This window comes from Pelobates fuscus, chromosome 9, assembly GCF_036172605.1.
Source record: "Pelobates fuscus isolate aPelFus1 chromosome 9, aPelFus1.pri, whole genome shotgun sequence".
NCBI lineage: Eukaryota > Metazoa > Chordata > Amphibia > Anura > Pelobatidae > Pelobates > Pelobates fuscus.
Window position 1 is genome coordinate 101295716 of NC_086325.1, and position 18706 is coordinate 101314421.

Below are 18706 nucleotides of genomic sequence, written 5' to 3' on the forward strand. Positions count from 1 at the left end.
CTAGTATGAGGTTTGTTTTTGTTTTTTACATACATCCCTAAATCTCAACAAAATCCTCATCTCTATGAAAAGATTTGGACTGAAGATTGATCTTCCATACTTCTCTGGACAATGTCCAGAATTAACAAAGAAGTAAGTGATGGGCAAAACAGAGTGTAGCTCTATATTTACTGCCGTGCAGTGGCAGGTTTGGCAGTTAATAAAAAGTATGTTTTAGTTCCTTATCGACTCAATAATGATTTTGAGCATTGTCTTTGTTTTTAATAAAATTGAATTATTATTATTTCTAGGTGGTGGGTGTCACTATGTGAGTTGATATAAAACGATTGTGAGATTATATGACTAATATGACTAATTGGCATTATGTTTTTCTAATATCATGTCTTTTCGCTCTGAGTTGTGATGTTTTACTTTTATTTTATAATTTTAATTATATATTTTTAATCTATATATATTATTTTTTATATAATACAACCATATGCTTCTGAAGCAAGACACTAATGAAACATCATCTCTATATAAGTATATTTGTGTTTGCATTTGGTAATAATCTCCTTTGTATGTTGGTGTATGGAAAACATTTTTCACTTTTATATCATTTCACATTATGTACAGATTCTATATCACTATATATGTAATGCAAATTTTCATTCTTTAGTATATTTACTGAATTTGAAGCACTCCACTTCATACAATTTATATAATAGATTGGTTTTTGTTTTTACTTTTGAAATGATTTGCCCACAGAAAATCCCATAAACCTTAATGGTGACTTCTTTAGATAAATCATTTGATTTTTTTTTCTAACAGATAGTAATCATTTAAAAAGCTTATCCAAAAATATTAAATCGAGGCTAAAGTCCTTTAGATATTATTTTGCATGTTTTTCAGATATTGTTATCACATTAGTCAATCCATTAGGGTTACAATGAAAATATATTGGAAATATAATATTGTAAATACGTTTCGACAACACAGTTAACCCTACAGTTACAGATAAAGACCCTGTAGGGTCAAAACGCTGCTGTTTTTGCACCAATAAAGCTGCTATTTTTTGTTATCCCGAAGTGCCTGAACCGTTATTTATTCTGCATATCTTGGCAGGGAGGCCTGGCCAGCCTTGGTTTCAGAGCACCTGGGTTACTTTGTAAGTGCGGTATCCAGTATGTCTCTATTATTCTGACTTGTGACTTATACTGACTTATAACTTATTGTGAGCTACCTATTCTCTATCGTTCTATTCCCGATTCCCTCTCTGAATGCTTTTTTGTTTTGCTTTTTAGAGTACCACCCTGTTGTAATGCATTATCCCTATTTGTGTGTTAAATTTCGGCTCTTGTTTCATCACTTTGTCTTGTTTGTTCACTCTGTAGGAGCTTATTAGACTGAAACTGTGTGAGCAACAAGCCCTTAGAATTTATTCCATCAACACGGCTAGGTGATACCAATACAAGAATCCATGATAAATTAAGAGAAATAAATCACCTTTCTCGCCATATTCTCTGCTTCCTCTCGGTTTTCTGCTGCCCTCTCATAGGCTTTTCCTACTTCTGTGATGAAATCATTAACGGAAAGACACAGGAACCTGATAAAATGTGTAAATGTAAGGTTAATTACGGTTAATATTTCAGGGTTTTTTGCAGCACAAATTAATGTTCATAGCTAGAGTTAGACAACATGCAGCTTAGTTTTAAATTCACTTAAACAATAAAACACGAGAACTAAACATGAGTGTTTTTTATCCAAAATTACACCAAACACTACAAACTGTTACATAAAATTTGCTTCAGCCTCAGCTGTGTGTATTTCCCATGATTCATCTTTGTTTGTGGATTTCTATGATGGTGTAACCTGGAAACTTTGGGGCTGGAGAGCAATAATCTTTATTTTCTGTGTTTGTACGTTGTTGGTTTTTTTTTGCTTTTGTTTTTTAATGTTATTTGATTTTTCCTGCGATAAGGCTATTTTTCATAATCTCCAGAGAGGCTCAAAATTCAGCACTATTTCTAAGGAGTGCATTGCATAACCAACAATTACCAACTTATTGCTTTTTAAGGAAGGGGCATTCCGTTATGGTAATTGGAGCCTGAAAGTCATAATTTGCCCAAGGAACTGTTTGACCAATTTAAATGCATTTGATAAGTTTTGGCCTAATATTCAGGCTGTCTTTTTTCCATATTCCACATTTTTCTCCAGTGAGTGGGCACAACACATATCAATCATTCCCAGCCAGACATAAATAAGAGAACTGCCTCTCCTTGCATGTATGAATCAATGACTGTTGATATAACTGCTGGTTTAGGTAGTGACAAACAAAACCATCTTCACAGAAATGAACAGAACTTACTTGGCAGAGGAAATTACGTCACAGTGCTTGTCAGAATCCAGGATCTTAGTCAGGTGAAAGGCAACCGAATCTGCATACTGTGAAATCTGCGCCTGACAGAAACAAACAGCAACTCATAAAGGGAAATGGCCAAAGATTCCTGTGCTTTTGCCTATTCAGATCCTTATTCCAAATGGCTGATATGACCAAAATTAATTTTTAGTTTACATAAATCGGGAATTCGTAAGCTCTGGTGGCATGATCAATCCACCTACTTAGGCTGCGGTGATTAAATAATGAATGCAGCTACATGTAAAGATTAAATTCAGTGCTGTTGTTAACGGAACATTTTCAAGTTCACATATTAGAGTAGTAAATAATTTGAGTTATAGAGTTCCTTTAATCTATATTTGCATTTTAAAATGAACGCTCTAAGCCAAACAGTAGCTCCCCATTTATTAAAAATGTATGCTCTAAGGCAATCAGTGGCTCCTCATTCATAAAAAAAAGATACATAGGAGGAGCTACTGATTGGTTTATAAATGATTATATATCACATGACAATGAGAGATTTTTTAAAATGTAATTTATTTTCATATTGCTGTGTACTAGCCAGTTTTGCTAACTTGTTTAAAGGAGCACTATAGGGTCAGGGACACAAACATGTATTCCTGACCCTATAGGGTTAAAACCACTATCTAGCCACCTTGGCCTTCTTTGCCTCCCTAAAGATAGTAAAATCTTACTTGTATTCAAGTCTGAAGCTGCTGACTCTGCCTGTGAACTTCCTCTGACCTCTGACATCATCAGAAGTGAAGGCCTGATCCAATTACAATGCTTCCCCATAGAATTGGCTGAGACTGACAAGGAGGCAGATCAGGGGCAGAGCCAGCATGATTCAAACACAGCCCTGGCCAATCAGCATCTCCTCATAGATATGAATTGAATCAACAAATCTCTATGAGGAAAGTTCATGCAGAGGGAGGAGATACTGAATGTTTGGTTGCATTTTAAGCAGCCATGACCCAGGAAGGATCTCTAACAGCCATCTGAGGAGTGGCCAGTGAAGTTATCACTAGGCTGTAATGTAAACACTGCATTTTCAGACAGTGCTTACAGCAAAAAGCCTGAAGGTAATGATTCTACTCACCAGAACAAATTCATTAAGCTGTAGTTGTTCTGGTGACTATAGTGTCCCTTTAATATATATGTTTGAAAAATGTTTATAATTCTACCTACACGTTATCCTTACTAAACAATCTACACATCTCAGGTTCCAAGAAGCAAACATATCTCTTTTGCTGCCATTTAAGTGATTTCTTTAGTTTATTTGTCTAAAACCTTAAACATTCATATGCATTATTACAATATTATCATTATTAAATATTACTACATTATTGTTCTCACAAAATTATCAACGATTAACTAATAATGCTATTTTAGACATGGAAATAAGAAAACAGTCCACAGAAATATGTATTGCCAGAAACCCCAAAGCAATTTTAAAAGATTGCAAGTCCTATCATTAACTAGGATTTAAAGTTTCACGAGACACAGTTAGCAAAATTTTACAGGAGTAGACTTACATGTTCGATAGGCAGCTGTACACAGTAATGGGTATCTTTGTGAGCCTGCTTTAACTGCATCCAGAAGTGTCGGTTTGGTCACCCATAAAGGGCACTATATTTTAACTAACTATATTTAATAAATAGGAGCATAAAACTTATAGTAACTGTCCTCTCACCTGAAATTTAGATTCTCCATTTTCATCCTCTCTAATTGAAGGAGGAGAGTGTTTGGGAGACTCATATGTGAAAATACTCCATCTGCAAGAGTAAGAGAGGCAATACAATAAAACTAACAGTTTAAACTTGACAACGTTGACAATACTCTGATACATTGTAGAAGGAATGCCATTGGTATTCTCCAAGGCATCATAGAAATAGCAGTTTTTAAAGGAACACTCCAAGCACCATAACCACTACAGTGCATTGTAGTGGTTTTTGTGCTATGATTGTCCTGTTGTCCCTACTAGTGTAAGTAGTCAAACTATTTCAGAATGGCTTGATCTCTTACACGCAGTTTGCCTGGTGCCATTCCTCGTCTCTACTACTTCCTATGGTGTACTGGGAGGTCCTAAGTAAGAGCTTTTGTTAGCTTTCCTGAGCTAAGCCGTGCAATGCAGAGCTAGCTCATAAGCTGAGGGCATCAGAAGAACGCTCTAAGCAAATGATCTAAGGCTTACACTGTCAGGCTATGGTGAAATATAGAGCTTCCGGCTCTCAATAACGAGCAGTGGATGCAGACATGGTGCCTGCGTGGCCTAAGGAAAGAATTTAAACCATTCTAAAATTCTTTGACTCATTCATATGGGGGGAAGGAGGTGCCAGTAGTGCCTGAAGTATACCTTTAAATTCCTCTCTCTATGACAGCATGAAAACATTATACTGTTTTAGTGCCAGCACAGCTTGATCCTTGCTCACACGGAAGAAAAAGAAATATAAATCAATACACATTTAGTAGCATCATGCTGACCAATTAGATTCGACAAATGGTCAATGTTAGTACTGTTATATCTCATTAACGTTTTATGACTTAACATCCAAATACACTTGGGAGGACCAGTAGTAACTACAGAGACTGCAATTGGGTCTCCCAGTATTTCCCTAGTGCCTGTTAGTAGTGCATGAAACAGCAGCATATAGAGTGAAACAAAAACCGTAGTTAAACAATTATTTTTGTTCATCAATTTTGGGTTCGGTGATTACTATTAAACGGAACTCTGTACATTACAGTTTGAAAAAAAAAATTAGGTTTGAAATAGTAGTGTGTGTGTGTACATGAATGCATGTGTGTATGTGTTTGTGGGTGTGTAGGTGCAGAATATTTAAAGGATGCCAAATATACCCTTTACAAAATAATCAAAAATATGTGACAGAGGAAATTTTTAGATGCACAAACACATAGCACATAGCAAAAATACTTTGTTTGCGAACGTTAGACTTGGTTTTTATTCCATAGAACTTTCACCAAAAAAAGAAAAAAGCTGACTTGCACTGGTAGAGTACATGCAAAAGAAAATACATTTTGTTAAATGATGATTAAAATTGCAACATCAGGCTTGGAAACAGCAGTTTAGACACAACTCCTAAAGTGTATATAGATTACTTTAGTTTGCTGACACCAGTAGCTCTCTTTTCTTTCATTCCATAGAGCTCAGCTCACAAAGTGTAAATAGATTTAAGACATATCGGTGGCCCACAAAGACTGGAAAGCTTATTATTTGCTAAATTGTGAATGAGTGATGAGTCATTGGTGTTCACTTGTAATTGATTATTAGGCACGAGCATGGAAAGAATTTTCCTTCTGAAATTTGGTCACATCTCTATTCAATTCATTTGAAATTTGTTAAAAATAATTTATTTATTTTTGCTAAATTCCAGACAACCATTAATAATCTCTACGAAAATGAATTTACTGTTTGTAAAACAGGATCAATACAAAATGAAAGCAAAATATAAATTTTAATTGGTGGCTGGCCAACGATTCTTAGCCAGCTGCCACATTAAAAGTTTAAAAAATAGGGGGCGGGGCTGGTTAGCCAAGATGGCCGGACGCGATTTCATGTATCTCCTGACAATTTTTAAGCAAACTACATGTTTTAAGCGGACTTACCTGCACACTATGCTACAGGAGGGTGAAAATAAAGCCCAGCACATCAAACCAGCCTTGATTCGAAGTGCCCTGGTGCATCGGCTACAAGTCTGTACCTGAGGCCTACCGTGCTTAGCTCATTGACAGCTGGGGGCAGCGTCCGATCTCCCGGCATTAGATGTGTGGCACAAAGTCGATCCGTGACAGCCCTTTGGACCGGGGGGGTATCCCGGTCCCCACTGGAGTATCTGTTTGGACACCTCAACAAGATCTCACCATACCAGTGTATGACTAGGCCGAGGCCTAGTATTTAAGATGGCTGCCCAGCAGGGTCCTTCATGCTCCTCCTCACAGGCACAAGAGCACGTGGACCAGCTACTTTTACCTTTCAACCGCATTTGTGCGGAGTTCTGGGCAAGGCACGGGAACTTACCACTACTCCTGCTGATCGAGTCGTGGTGCTCTGGAGCTGTACTGCTGGCCGCCGTCACCTGTCTGAGTACTCTCCACATGTCTCCACGTGAGTGGCGCTGTGGAGGAGAAGGCGAAGGTGAAGAAAGCGCCCACGAAGGGTGATTAAATTACGGCGCTATGCCCTGCCCGCTAGTACCTGCTTGCCCTGACTAGGGATACCTGGGATAACCAGCTTCCCCACTCACGACAAAGCCTGCTTGGTTCATGGTTCTCTGACTCCAGGCGCGGTGCGCTTGACACTACAATGCACCCCAGGCCAGCCGCCTCTGTGCACCCACTGGACAGCACCCAACTCCTGCCTCCCAAAGGGATCAGCTGAGCCGAGCTCCGGGCACATCAACAGTGCTATGTCCCACTGTCGTCAAGGATGAGGACGTCGAGTCAACTGTACCTGTCAGGCACCTACAGTTCACAATAAAAGCCTATATATTCTTGTTTGATTTTCCTTTTTTTACAGTAATTCGTATCTCTTATTATAGTGCAGGGTAACAAATGTATAGCATTTATTCTCAGTGGATTTAATTGATGAACCGAAGCTTTATTTAGCCTGTTATCATCACTCCTAGCAGACAATGGGTCATTGTCCAACAATTAGTGCTAGGTTAAGCTAATAATTAGTTCCTCTTTACCTATGTACACGTCAGTAGGCACATGATTGTTCGTATTGCATTTACTATTCAGTTTATGCCATGTTCTCTTATGTCTCTAATCATATTCCTCGAGTCCAACTCGACCCGCTTTATTCTGGTTTCTGCGCCAAGCACTCTGTGGAAACGGCACTGACCAAAGTATCCAATGATCTACTCGCTGCAAAATCTCGTGGTCACTACTCTATCCTAATTCTCCTTGACCTGTCTGCGGCTTTTGACACTGTTGATCATCAACAGCTTCTTCTCATCCTCCGCAATATCGGTCTACAAGGTATTGCTCTCCTGGTGCTCCTCCTCCCTCTCCCAGCGCTCTTTCAGTGTTTCATTTCATTGCGCGCATCCGCCCCTACTTAACGTCAGATGCGACTAAGGTGTTGGTCCATTCCACTGACCTTTCTCGCCTTGACTACTGTAATCCGCTTCTCAGTGGTCTTACGTGCTCCCAACTTGCACCGTTACAGTCCATTATGAATGCGGCGGCGAGGCTCATCTTCCTGTCCGCCCGCACCTCCCATGCCTCACCCTTCTGTCAGTCCCTACATTGTCTTCCTATAAAATATAGAGCTCAGGGGTGGGGCCTGACCGCTGAGCAGATCGGTCGCACTGTACAGGAGCTCCGGGAGAAAACCCGGCTAACAAGCGATTTCTAATCTTTATCTCACACCGAGCCCTCTAATCTGACACAGCAGAGCAGCTGTGGCACCTGGGGACTCACCTGGCCGGACCACCGGACTCGGAGAGGCAATCTGTAGCCAACACTGAGCTGCGGCCTACACGTGCATATAGGCGCGGGAGAGGCGGCCGACCTCCCCGCCGACGGACCAGCGGGAATTGACTGCAACGCCTACGACCCCGATCACCCCCCCCTTGCCGGTGAGGGATATCCCGGCACAAGCGACGGACCAAGCGACAAGCAAGTTGGCAGGCCCCACATGGGGATGAAAAAGCTGTCGACCAAACGGGATATACTGGGCCCAGCCAAAATGGCGGCAGGGACACAGCCCAGGCCCAAGCACACGCTGATTAAACCACCTAAGCACGCAATAGAGTACATACATAATTTAAGTACCTACCTGTGGGCAAAACTCAAGACCCAGAGACAGCTATACCGGGTGGCTATGAGAGAGGTGACAACATGGCTCCGACCGGCCACTCGGCGCAGCCTGCAAGGAAACCCAGTCCGTGACTCCAGAGCGGCCTTCTGGATGCAGCGGGGCCGAAACTCAAAGCAATCCCAGACTCGACCATGGGTGAGTCGCCTAAATCCCTCACAGGGAATCAGCCAAGGGTTACTACCACATCAATCCTCCCGCATGCACACAGCTCCTTCTGTGAGACACCACGCCGGAGGGCCCGATCGGAGCTGCTCCCCTCCAACCCCACGGGATCGGGACAGAAACACAAGGCCCAAGATGGCAGAAATTAGGAAACTGCAGAGGGAAAAGCACTCACCTCTCCCAAGCAAGACAACACAGCAGAGGGGACCGTTGATGCCAAGCTCAAGACCGCCTCAGGTACCCAGAGCAGCAGGGGTGACCCTACCCAAACGGCATGGCCTGACCGACCGACGCCACACAGACCCGCACGACAGCTATGCGGTGAAGCACCATCGCAGGCAGCAGCAGCACCAACGAGGCATCGGATGAACCGGGACGCTAGCTCTCCTGACCGTGAGACCTCACACAATGCCCAAAGCTATAGCAGGAACTCACAACCTAGGGGGCATACAATCATACCTGCCAACTTGATGAGAGCGGGACCTTTTTTTTTTTTTTTTTTTTTTTTGGCCTGGGGGACCCCAGGGAACATTTTTATTGTTAGTTTTGTTTAATCAGATTGATCTCCCCATTGGCACTTTCCTAGCTAACCCATAATGATTACCCCGCACTAGCACTGCCATTGATGTTTCTTTTGTTTAAAGCATTGCCAGTGATCCCATAACCTGCTATGTCTTGCCAACTTAGCCCACAGCTAGTTTAGCATGACCCAACAACATGCGTTAAACTCAGAACACGCTTAGTTACTCCAATATATTATGTGCCATAGACGACTTGTATTAGCCTGAACCACACTACAGCTAACTCAGTATGTCTCAATAGGTTCAAATCAGCCTGTAGCTAGACCTGTTTGTATGTCCTCTTAAAACTGTGCCTGACTCTAGCGATCCAGTATCCAGTTACCCTAATCGTTAACGCATATACGCTAGTCATGAATATCGTTGTCCAGTTAATTTTCTCTTACTATTATTTAACACTCTATGTACACTCTAATGCACAAGTCATGTTCCCAGCCTATGTTTCTTCTGTATCTGTTACTCCATGACATGTGTAATATGTTACCATAGTTAAAATCAAACGTGATCCTAAACTACTGTTTTCAAATAATATAAAAAATGTGCCTGTATATCTAATGTCATAACATGTCATACCAATGTTTACCTACTCTACCGGATGTCGCTGTTGTGGCACACGCCGGCTGTCTGTTCAATCAGTGCACAACCAAAATAAAGAATTAAAAAAAAAAAAATATAGAGCTCAATTTAAAATTCTGGTTCTTGCTTTCAAATCTCTACATAATGCTGCTCCCACCTATCTATCCTCCCTTATACACAAGTATGTCCCGTCTAGGCCCTTATGATCTGCTGAAGACTCACGTCTATCTTCTGTCCGTACTCCCACCTCTGATGCTCGCCTTCAAGATTTCTCGAGGGCTGCACCGTTCCTTTGGAACTCGCTTCCCTCCTCCGTTAGATGCTCACCCAGTCTCCACTCCTTCAAAAAATTGTTAAAAACCCACTTCTTCATAAAAGTGTATCAATTAAACTGTTAATGGCTCCCAACTGATTCCTCATCTGCAACTGTCACTAGTCTAATACTATCCTTACCTTTTTGTGTAATTTTACCCCACTCCCTCTAGCATTAAGTTCACTGAGCAGGGCCCTCAACCCCTCTGTTCCTGTGTGTCCAACTTGTCTGGTTACAACTACATGTCTGTTCGTCCACCCATTGTAAAGCGCTGCGGAATTTGATGGCGCTATATGAATATTATAATAATAATATTAGTATCTCTCTTTATATTACAAAAAATGTGCTTCAATCACGATGTCATGCACATGTTATTCAATGTAAAACTTTCTTGCTTCCTTAAGCCGTTGTGGCGTAGCAGGCTACGCTGTTATCTTATGGACAATAAAAAAAAGAATAAAAAAAAAAAAAAGTTAAAAAAAAAATGTCTATAGAGGTCAATATGGCTCCCACACTAGTACAAGGGAGGGCGCATGCTGCAGCCATGTCTGTAAGACAATCAGAGCTCTCTGACTGAACTTGAATAATGGAAAATATTCAATGCTATGCAATATCAGTCACAGTGCCAACCAATCAGACTGCACTGCCTGAACTTGTACAACATGGGAAAAAGCCCTAAAAAAGGGTTTTCCCACCTTGACAGCTCATTGTGAGTTGAGTCCACGCAGGGCTCACATGGGTTATTTTTATTGCGTTGTGGTATTTATTTTTTCCATCGTTTTTAATTTTTGCAATACATTTGTTTTTTGCCAATCTTTATTTTATTGAGGTAAATATTTAGTTATTTGTTTTAAACTTGTGATGGAACAGTATGGATTTTTATTTGGCCTTTTTTAGGGCAGAATAAAGTTAGATAAAATAAGAAAATAGATATCTATTTATTTCGGCAAATATAAATCTTTTTTTGTAGGTATTAGTTGTATTACCTCCCTTACCAATATTAGGGTTAGGGGGTAGTTAGGTTTTCTTTGTTGGGATGGTGTGGCAAGGGACTTGGGGTAATACCTGAGGTAAGCAGGGTGGACAAGATTTTTTTTTGGGGGGGGGGGGCGGGGGGGAGGTGGCATTCTCACACCCCCCCCCCTTATATATATATTTGGAGGCCCCAACCAACCTCCTGTGGATATGGACACTAGATTCCCCCCCATGTAATCAATATTAAAGCTCCCACTTGCCATGGGTGTGGAGCTGGGAGGGGGATATTAGGTCCTCCTCATTATCAAAATTAAAGGCCCGCATGCCACCTCAGGCGTTGCATGGGTAGGACACTAGATCCCTCCTTGTTTAAGTCCTCACCCAGCCCTGTGGGGACATAGCCCCCTCCCCCATTATTCAGAGCCCCATCCATCTTAAATAAGTGTCCCCCTTTATTTAATTATTGCCCCCACCAGATAGCCTTCACTCTATTATGTAATAGAAGCCCCACAGTTGGGCTCACGGAGGGATACTATGTCCCACGCGCTTTATTTATTTAAGTAATTATTATATTCCACAGGTGGGGGCACAGGGTGGTGTATGTTACTAGCAACTCACCAGTTTTTTCCAACAAGAAGCAGCCATTCGCTGTTTAACAGACCTGCCCCCACTCACGGGAGCATGGAGTAGTTATAGAACTTCAGTTGCTTGGCATTCATACAAATGACCATATGAACAAAAAAGAGTTGCGCAAAAGTTAATTCAGTGACCCATGCATTCAGTGCAGTTAATTCAGCCGTTCGCTATATGGCAATATGTAGTTTGCCCTAGGACAAAGTGAACAAAAAACTAAATTTCCTTAAAATTTGCCACTCATCCAAAGATTAATGCACATGTCTGTTGATTATTGTTCTCTTCATGCAGCAATAACGATTTTATGACCAATATTTGTCTTTCTGTACAACCTCTTTATGAATTTGCTGTTTCTAAAGTACAAGTTGTGTGTGCTGTTAAAATATACAGTTTACACATCATTATTATAGTGAATACTGTGTACGACCAAAAATGGTCTCCCTTTGCTTCACTACCTGTCCAACATTTTAGTAGTTGCACGTTCCAGCTTCTCAAGTATTTGGAGAAGTTGAGCATCATCATCACAGAGGCTTCCCCAGCCAAGAACACGTGCCAAGTCATTCCCAGTCCCCAATGGCAGGACCCCAAGCTGGCACTGCATATAAAAAAATAAATAAAAGGGAACTTAAATTGTGAAATATGGGATGTGACGGTCAAATATATAGATTGTTGCAACGCCAGACACTGGGCACCATTTTCACTCTTTATCACCTGTTTGTGAAGTCCTAAGTTGTCAATCTCTGACAGGACCCACCCAACGCTGCCATCTCCACCACACACCAAGATACGAAAGGTGGAAAATTTCTGGAACAGACGTAGCCTTCAGGAGAAGTTTTAACAGTTATTAAGTGATGCAAAATATAAAACCATATTATATATCTAAATATGCATACTTACATTTTTCCTATAGTAATACATTTAAGTTACTATGTCATAGATAACATTAATAATTATTAGTGATGGCAGTGATCTGTATGTAGAAAAATAAAACAAAACACAAACTGTCTGACCACCTCTCCAATCCTAAGTCTAGCAGCAGTCATATAGTCATATTTCAAAGCAACCAAACAAACAAAGAGGGGACACTGTTCTTTTTTTTTGCAATCAATGGGTTCTTTATTAAACAGCTCCAACTAACTGAATCTAATTTAGATCTAGCATCAGCATGTAAAGTAGAAACAAATATTGATTTATTAGAATGTTCTTTAATATATTTCTAATATAATAATACATTCAAAACCTTGAAATTCCAACTATTACATTTTATATGATGGAGACTCCAGATCAGTGGGGCTATTCATGATAGTAGGACCACAACATTTACTCTTGGACTGAAGCCTACAGTCTTTTTGCCACCTAGCAAAACCAAATTTTGCAGATTTGGGTTTGATTTATCAAAAATAATAACTATGTCTTTTTTGCCCTCTTTGTGTCCTCTGCTGCCTAAAGCTCATTTTTAATAAAGGAAACATTTTTGTATGGAGGTTGTATCCCTATTTAGATGTGTGACTAATGATCTGACTTTAAACTTTGTGCCTGAGCTCACCAGACTGTTTTAGGTTGTTTTTTTTCACTTTGTCATCGAAGCTGCAAGTTTTGGCACAGAGTTACATTACATGTAATACATACAGGATACTAAAACTTACAGGGCAACCAATTCTTTTATTAGCGATATCACAACTATAACCTCCAACACCAGAGCCGCATAAACTTCAAGGATGCTGTACAATGTGTACTATTCTCATATAAGTCCACAATAAATGAAAAATATGATAGCCTTAAAGAACAACTGTCACCTCAAAACAATTTTTTATATAATCATCATTTCATCAAGCTTAAAAAAAATAAAAAAAAATTTGAATATATTCTTTAAAATATAGTCTACCGGTATGTACGATCTCTCAGCCATAAACATACACCTTAGATCTGACCGTATTTCTAAGACAGTTAGTCTCATTATATTCCCTGTTTTACTCCATCCATAGAAGCACGGAAGACCATAGAGACTAACTGTCGGGTTCCAAACACTGTCCGACCCAAGGTGTATGTATATGGCTGAAGGATCCTGTCATATATTAAAGGTAGGGATGAGGTTTTCAAATTTTTTACATATACTTCATTTAACAAAGCATCATTTTCCTTTTTGAGACTTGATGAAAGGATTATTTTATTATAATATAATATTAAGGTGACAGTTGTCCTTTAAAAGAACTTCTGCTGTACGCCTAAATTCATGTAAATGCCAACCCATCATGTTCTAATCATTGCTACAAGCACAAAGAATCCCACATTACATTTGTACCATCAACCTTAATATATTAAATTATACAGTGAATTTCTTTAGTTACATCAGCTGCTTTGCAGAAGCAATCAGCAGGGCTACAGGGTGATGTATGATTGAAACCTCAATAATACTAGAGCACAATTCTAAAGCACTAGTTTCGAGTCAGTTTAATTGTCGAGAATACAGAAGGAAAAGTTGATTTTGAGCATAGTGTGAAGATGCCAGATCCCTTTGAATATGACATTTTCATATGCACAATATGGTAACAGTCATTTGGGCTGGAAACAAATTTAATAGGTTAACCCTTTCACTCTATCTATGCCTGTTACCAAAATAAGGTAAGCATATGGGGTTTATATACTAAACAGCAAATTGTAGTGACTTGAAATTAACACATTTACGCTAAAATAGTTTTCTCTACAGCTGAGCTGGAGATATTTTTTTCCAAATCAGCTAGTGTTGCCTAAATTCTGCAATCTGGTTTAGTGAATAAACCTCACAAGAATCAATTTCAAATTTTGCTTCAACAAAAATATAGCTTATCTCCATAATGGCAATAAATTATAACACAATATGTGTTATTCTAAAAGAGACTTGTATAGTGTAAGATTAATTACCAGTTGTGGAGTATTAATTATTAGGCATTAAAAAGAGTTTGTCATTAAATTATGGAGTTAAGGCATTTTATATTTCATAATGTTTTTATAAGGTCACACCATGATAGTACAAATGAGGCCAATTGTATTGATAATATCAAAAGGATCAATGTTATAGTATTTTAGATTAATATTGTAGCTTATTTGTCTGTGCAGGCAGCTTTGGTGGTGTCGTTTTAGCTCACACCACTTTTGGTTCAGCTGAGGTTTGGTTGGTGTTTTGCTATTTTCAAACTATTAAAATTAATCTCACAGCTGCCATGACAATCGTTTGGAAATAGCTGTGACATAATCTGCTCAACAAAGATTCCGTTTGGTCAGTAGTGAAATGAATGAACATTAGAAGAATGTTATGAGCTGAACTGAAGTGAACAGAACTGTAACCCTTTTTACAGTAACACATAGGCCTGTGGGAGTTTGGAAGTGCGAAAATACATTATATTTACTTGTCTGCATCAAATTACCTGCAGTAATCCTATGCCCTGTGCACAGTGAGACAAACATGCAGTGTATGCTTGCACTGTACAAATAATATGAACGATGAGGAAGTGCACTTTGTCACCTTAACACCTCCAGATGAGGCAGTGAGCCTAGGGTGTCATTGAACCATGTAAAACTACTTGCTAATGGTTTAACAAAAATGTAGAGACTACACGCATACGTAGCCTAACGATATACCTACAACAATAAGCTGTAAGGCAGGAATAGGTAACCTTCGGCACTCCAGAGGTAGTGGACATGTGTTATAATGCTCTGACAGCACACTTCTAGCAAAGCATCAGGGGAGATGTAGTCCACACATCTGGTGTGCTGAATGTTGCCGAACCCTGCTGTAGGGTAGCTATGCTTGAAATGTATCCCTTTACATCCACCGTAAGCAATCCATAGTATCCACAAAGGCAAGTGCCTATTCTCATAGAGACGTAAAATAATGATGATACTAACTAGTGTACTTAAAACAGATTTGGTTGAAATTTTCTGGCTAAATTGTATTTGAAGGTTAATCATGGTGTTTTAATTATTAATCTGCATAAAAAAAAAAAACATTATAATTTAATAAACGTTCCAGTTATGTAGCAGAGCATTAAGAAACAATACTTCTAATTCATGTAGGTCGAGAGCCATTCATTTTGTCTACGAAATAAAATGATTTCTGGAGTTTGTCTGTGTACTCACCCCAGCTGTGGCCCTCCATTCATCAGATCAAACACTTGAGCTGGGTTCAGAAACTGCTTGAATTTTCGAAGGAATTTTACACCCTGGTTATCTCCACTCTTTGAATTTACAAAGACAAGAAGAGGACTGGCACAAGAGGCAGGTGATGTTGCCTTCCAAAACCCTATGAATGAATAAAGGAGATTAGAACAGCTTACACTAGTGATACCTTCTTCATAGCTGCAATTTCTAGATGTACAATCATTGCACTCACAACCTGCATGATATATCGGAAGGTATTCCGGACCAGCTCTCTCCTACTACCTACTACCTGTACAGTCTACTACAGTTCCCTCATCTATCACTTACATAACCACAAAAGTAGGGTTCCAGTTTATGTACTGGTATAGAACTGTATAGTATACATTGTGGTTTTTGTACACATTTTTTCCTTTAGTGCCTGCCAAAAAAACAAAAAATTGGCAATGAAACTAACTGCTGTGTAGGTTTTTCTATTCCATTTTGTATTAAAACTGGAAATTGCCTCGAACTGTGATTTTTCGGCTTATTTTGGAATATCAGACATGTGTGCAAAACTGACTTTCATATTTTTCTGCCTCTAATACAATATGTGACCATGTCGCTATATAACCCTAAACCCTATAACCATAGCCATAACTTTACGACCTCTCAAAACATAATTCACCTAACTCTAAACGTCATTTTTACCCTAACTGGAGCTAACTTTAACCTCTCTCTGACTATGCAATGTCCGGTTTAAGACGCCTGATATTAATATTGTTATATTTTTTTTAAAGGTTATGGGGTGCCTGTGCCTTTAGGTAACTCAAGTGTAAATCTGTAATGCCAGTAATGGCTTCAAGTTTATATTTTTGGATAAACTTTTAAAACAGTTAAAAAAATATATTAAAATATCAAAAAAAAAAATAAAAAAATAAAAAATATATATATATAAAAATATATTAAATAATATCTCAATATTAAAATATTTCTCAAACTATTACATTGTTTTAAAAGTTTATCCAAAAATATTACATTATCTGAAATGCTTATCCTAAAATATTAAATGATTTGAAATGATTATCCAAAAATATTAAATCGAGGCCAATGCTATAAAAGGGATATTTACCAGTTTTCCCTTTATTATTATTTATATAGCACCATCAGATTCCATAGCACTGTACAATGGGTGGACTAACAGAAATGTAATTGTAACAAGACAACTAGACGTACAGGAACAGAGAGGTGGAGTGCCCTGCTCAATGAGCTTCCATTCTAGAGGGAGTGGGGTATACACAAAGGGTAAAAGTAGGGGTACGAAGTAGGTTGTTTGAAAAGTATTCACTGAGGGCTTAGTAGGTAATTTTTGACAGTTGCAGGAGAGGAGTCATGGGGGGTGGGGGATAAAAACCTGCTAACAGTTTAATTGATATGCTTTCTTGAAGAAGTGAGTTTTCAATGATTTTTTGAATGAGTGGAGACTGGGTGAAAAGTCTTGAAAAGTCTTGAAGGCGAGCGTTAGAGGTGGTAAAATATTCTAAATCCCACAGTCTGCATATATCACATATGTTTATAAGCACCCCGTAGCAGACTCTATTCCCTTGTGTTCGGTTGTCCGTACTCCCTTGTTCGTCTCCCGAATGACTGGTGTGTGGTCCCCTTTTTATGCCCCAGCGAACACCGACCTCCCCTGGCTGTTAACCACAAATTAACAACTTGATGCCTTCGCTTGAGTGCTTTCCCCTGGGTGACCGCCATTCGTAGAACCGAACGCACGTTGTCCAGTTCATGGCGACCATTTTGTCTCCCGTACGCAGGCAGCGGTACCTGGTTGTCGAACACCCGGAACTATTTTGGGCCTCGCGTCTCCACGTACCCGGGCCAAGATGGTACCACTACTGAACAGGGGGAGCATTCGCTCTATAGCAGCCAGGAACCCCGAAAGCAAAACTTTATTTGAACAGAACTTTCGTTCTACTAAACCGATTTTTGTGAGGTTCCTGTATTCTTTTTGTGTATTTTTGGGGTATGTTAAAAATTTCTGTAAGTTTCTGCATTTGAGAGATAATTGAGTTATCCTAATTTGAGCTCAATTATCTCTCAAACACGAAGGCTCTTGAGAAGAAACCCCTGTATTCTTGATGTAAAAACCCAGTGCTAGGAGCCAGTGCATACAAGCTGTGTGTGGCAGAATAAACTTCAGTTTTACTCCCAGAACTGTGTGTCGTCCAGTTACTGGGGAGGAGGTGGGCTATTTACCTGGCAGTATCTTGTTCATGATATTATTCTTGGTTGTCCAGCGGAGGAAAGTCCCTGTCAGAACTAGGGCTACACACCCATCCTCCAGACAGTTTTTGTAACAGTATATATTTCTGAACTAAATATCAGGACCTACCATCAGAGTCAATGCTATTTAGTGCAGTGGGAGGTATGATAGAGACTTTGCAGGCTCCCAGAGGACATATTTTTCCTAGCTGCTCTTTACACGAGCTGTGTACCTAGGAAGAAATTAAAGAGATTACATTGGGGTATCAGGAAAATAAAACAAAATGCCAAATTATTTCAACATTTAAGCCAGGGTGCACTTAGGAAATAGTAACCATAATTTAAATGCTTACATTTAAAAGGACAAATTTCAACACTATAAAGGCATCGTTATAACTCATTGACTGGCAGTAACATGTATATCAATAAAAAGGATAAATTGAATAATTTTTTAAGTAAATATTATGAAAATCAAGTTTTAATATATATCATTGGAAAACAAATACAAAAGAAACAATTTAAAATCGATGTGGTTCTGCAGATCAGTCAGTCACACAATGAAACATAACAAAATGGTCACCAGGAGGTAGATGGGGCAAAAACTAGAAAATGAAAAACGTATAGCCAAAGTCAGCCTGGCAAACCCCCAGATATTTGTAAGCACATTAATGACAAAATAATAAGAATTAATGTATTGAACTCGAAAAGAGTTAGTAAGGGCGAGTATAAAGTGGTGGACTGGTGTTGAGTGTTAGCAACTGTGTGACAAGCCTTCCATCTATGACATCCTCCCCTGCATCTCCTAGGTGCCCAGGCAACCTGGTGTGTCTGATGTTATGACAAAAAGGCAAGATTAACAAATGTGTCAG

The 18706-nt window shown here is 39.4% G+C and overlaps 1 protein-coding gene across 5 annotated transcripts in view; it reads right to left on the bottom strand.

The window, feature by feature from the left end:
* The window catches only part of LOC134572917 (diacylglycerol kinase delta-like), a 198125-nt gene that overhangs the window by 17857 nt on the left and 161562 nt on the right, over positions 1-18706 (bottom strand). For 4 of the 5 annotated variants that reach the window (XM_063432220.1, XM_063432222.1, XM_063432224.1 and 1 more), the window contains 7 exons: positions 17968-18070; positions 15573-15735; positions 12168-12276; positions 11912-12051; positions 4071-4152; positions 2348-2439; positions 1486-1585 (listed from right to left, as the gene is read on the bottom strand). In XM_063432220.1, coding sequence (XP_063288290.1) covers positions 1486-1585; positions 2348-2439; positions 4071-4152; positions 11912-12051; positions 12168-12276; positions 15573-15735; positions 17968-18070 — 789 coding nt within the window. The remainder of the gene's footprint in view (positions 1-1485; positions 1586-2347; positions 2440-4070; positions 4153-11911; positions 12052-12167; positions 12277-15572; positions 15736-17967; positions 18071-18706) is intronic. The other variant, XM_063432221.1, reaches the window with a different exon arrangement.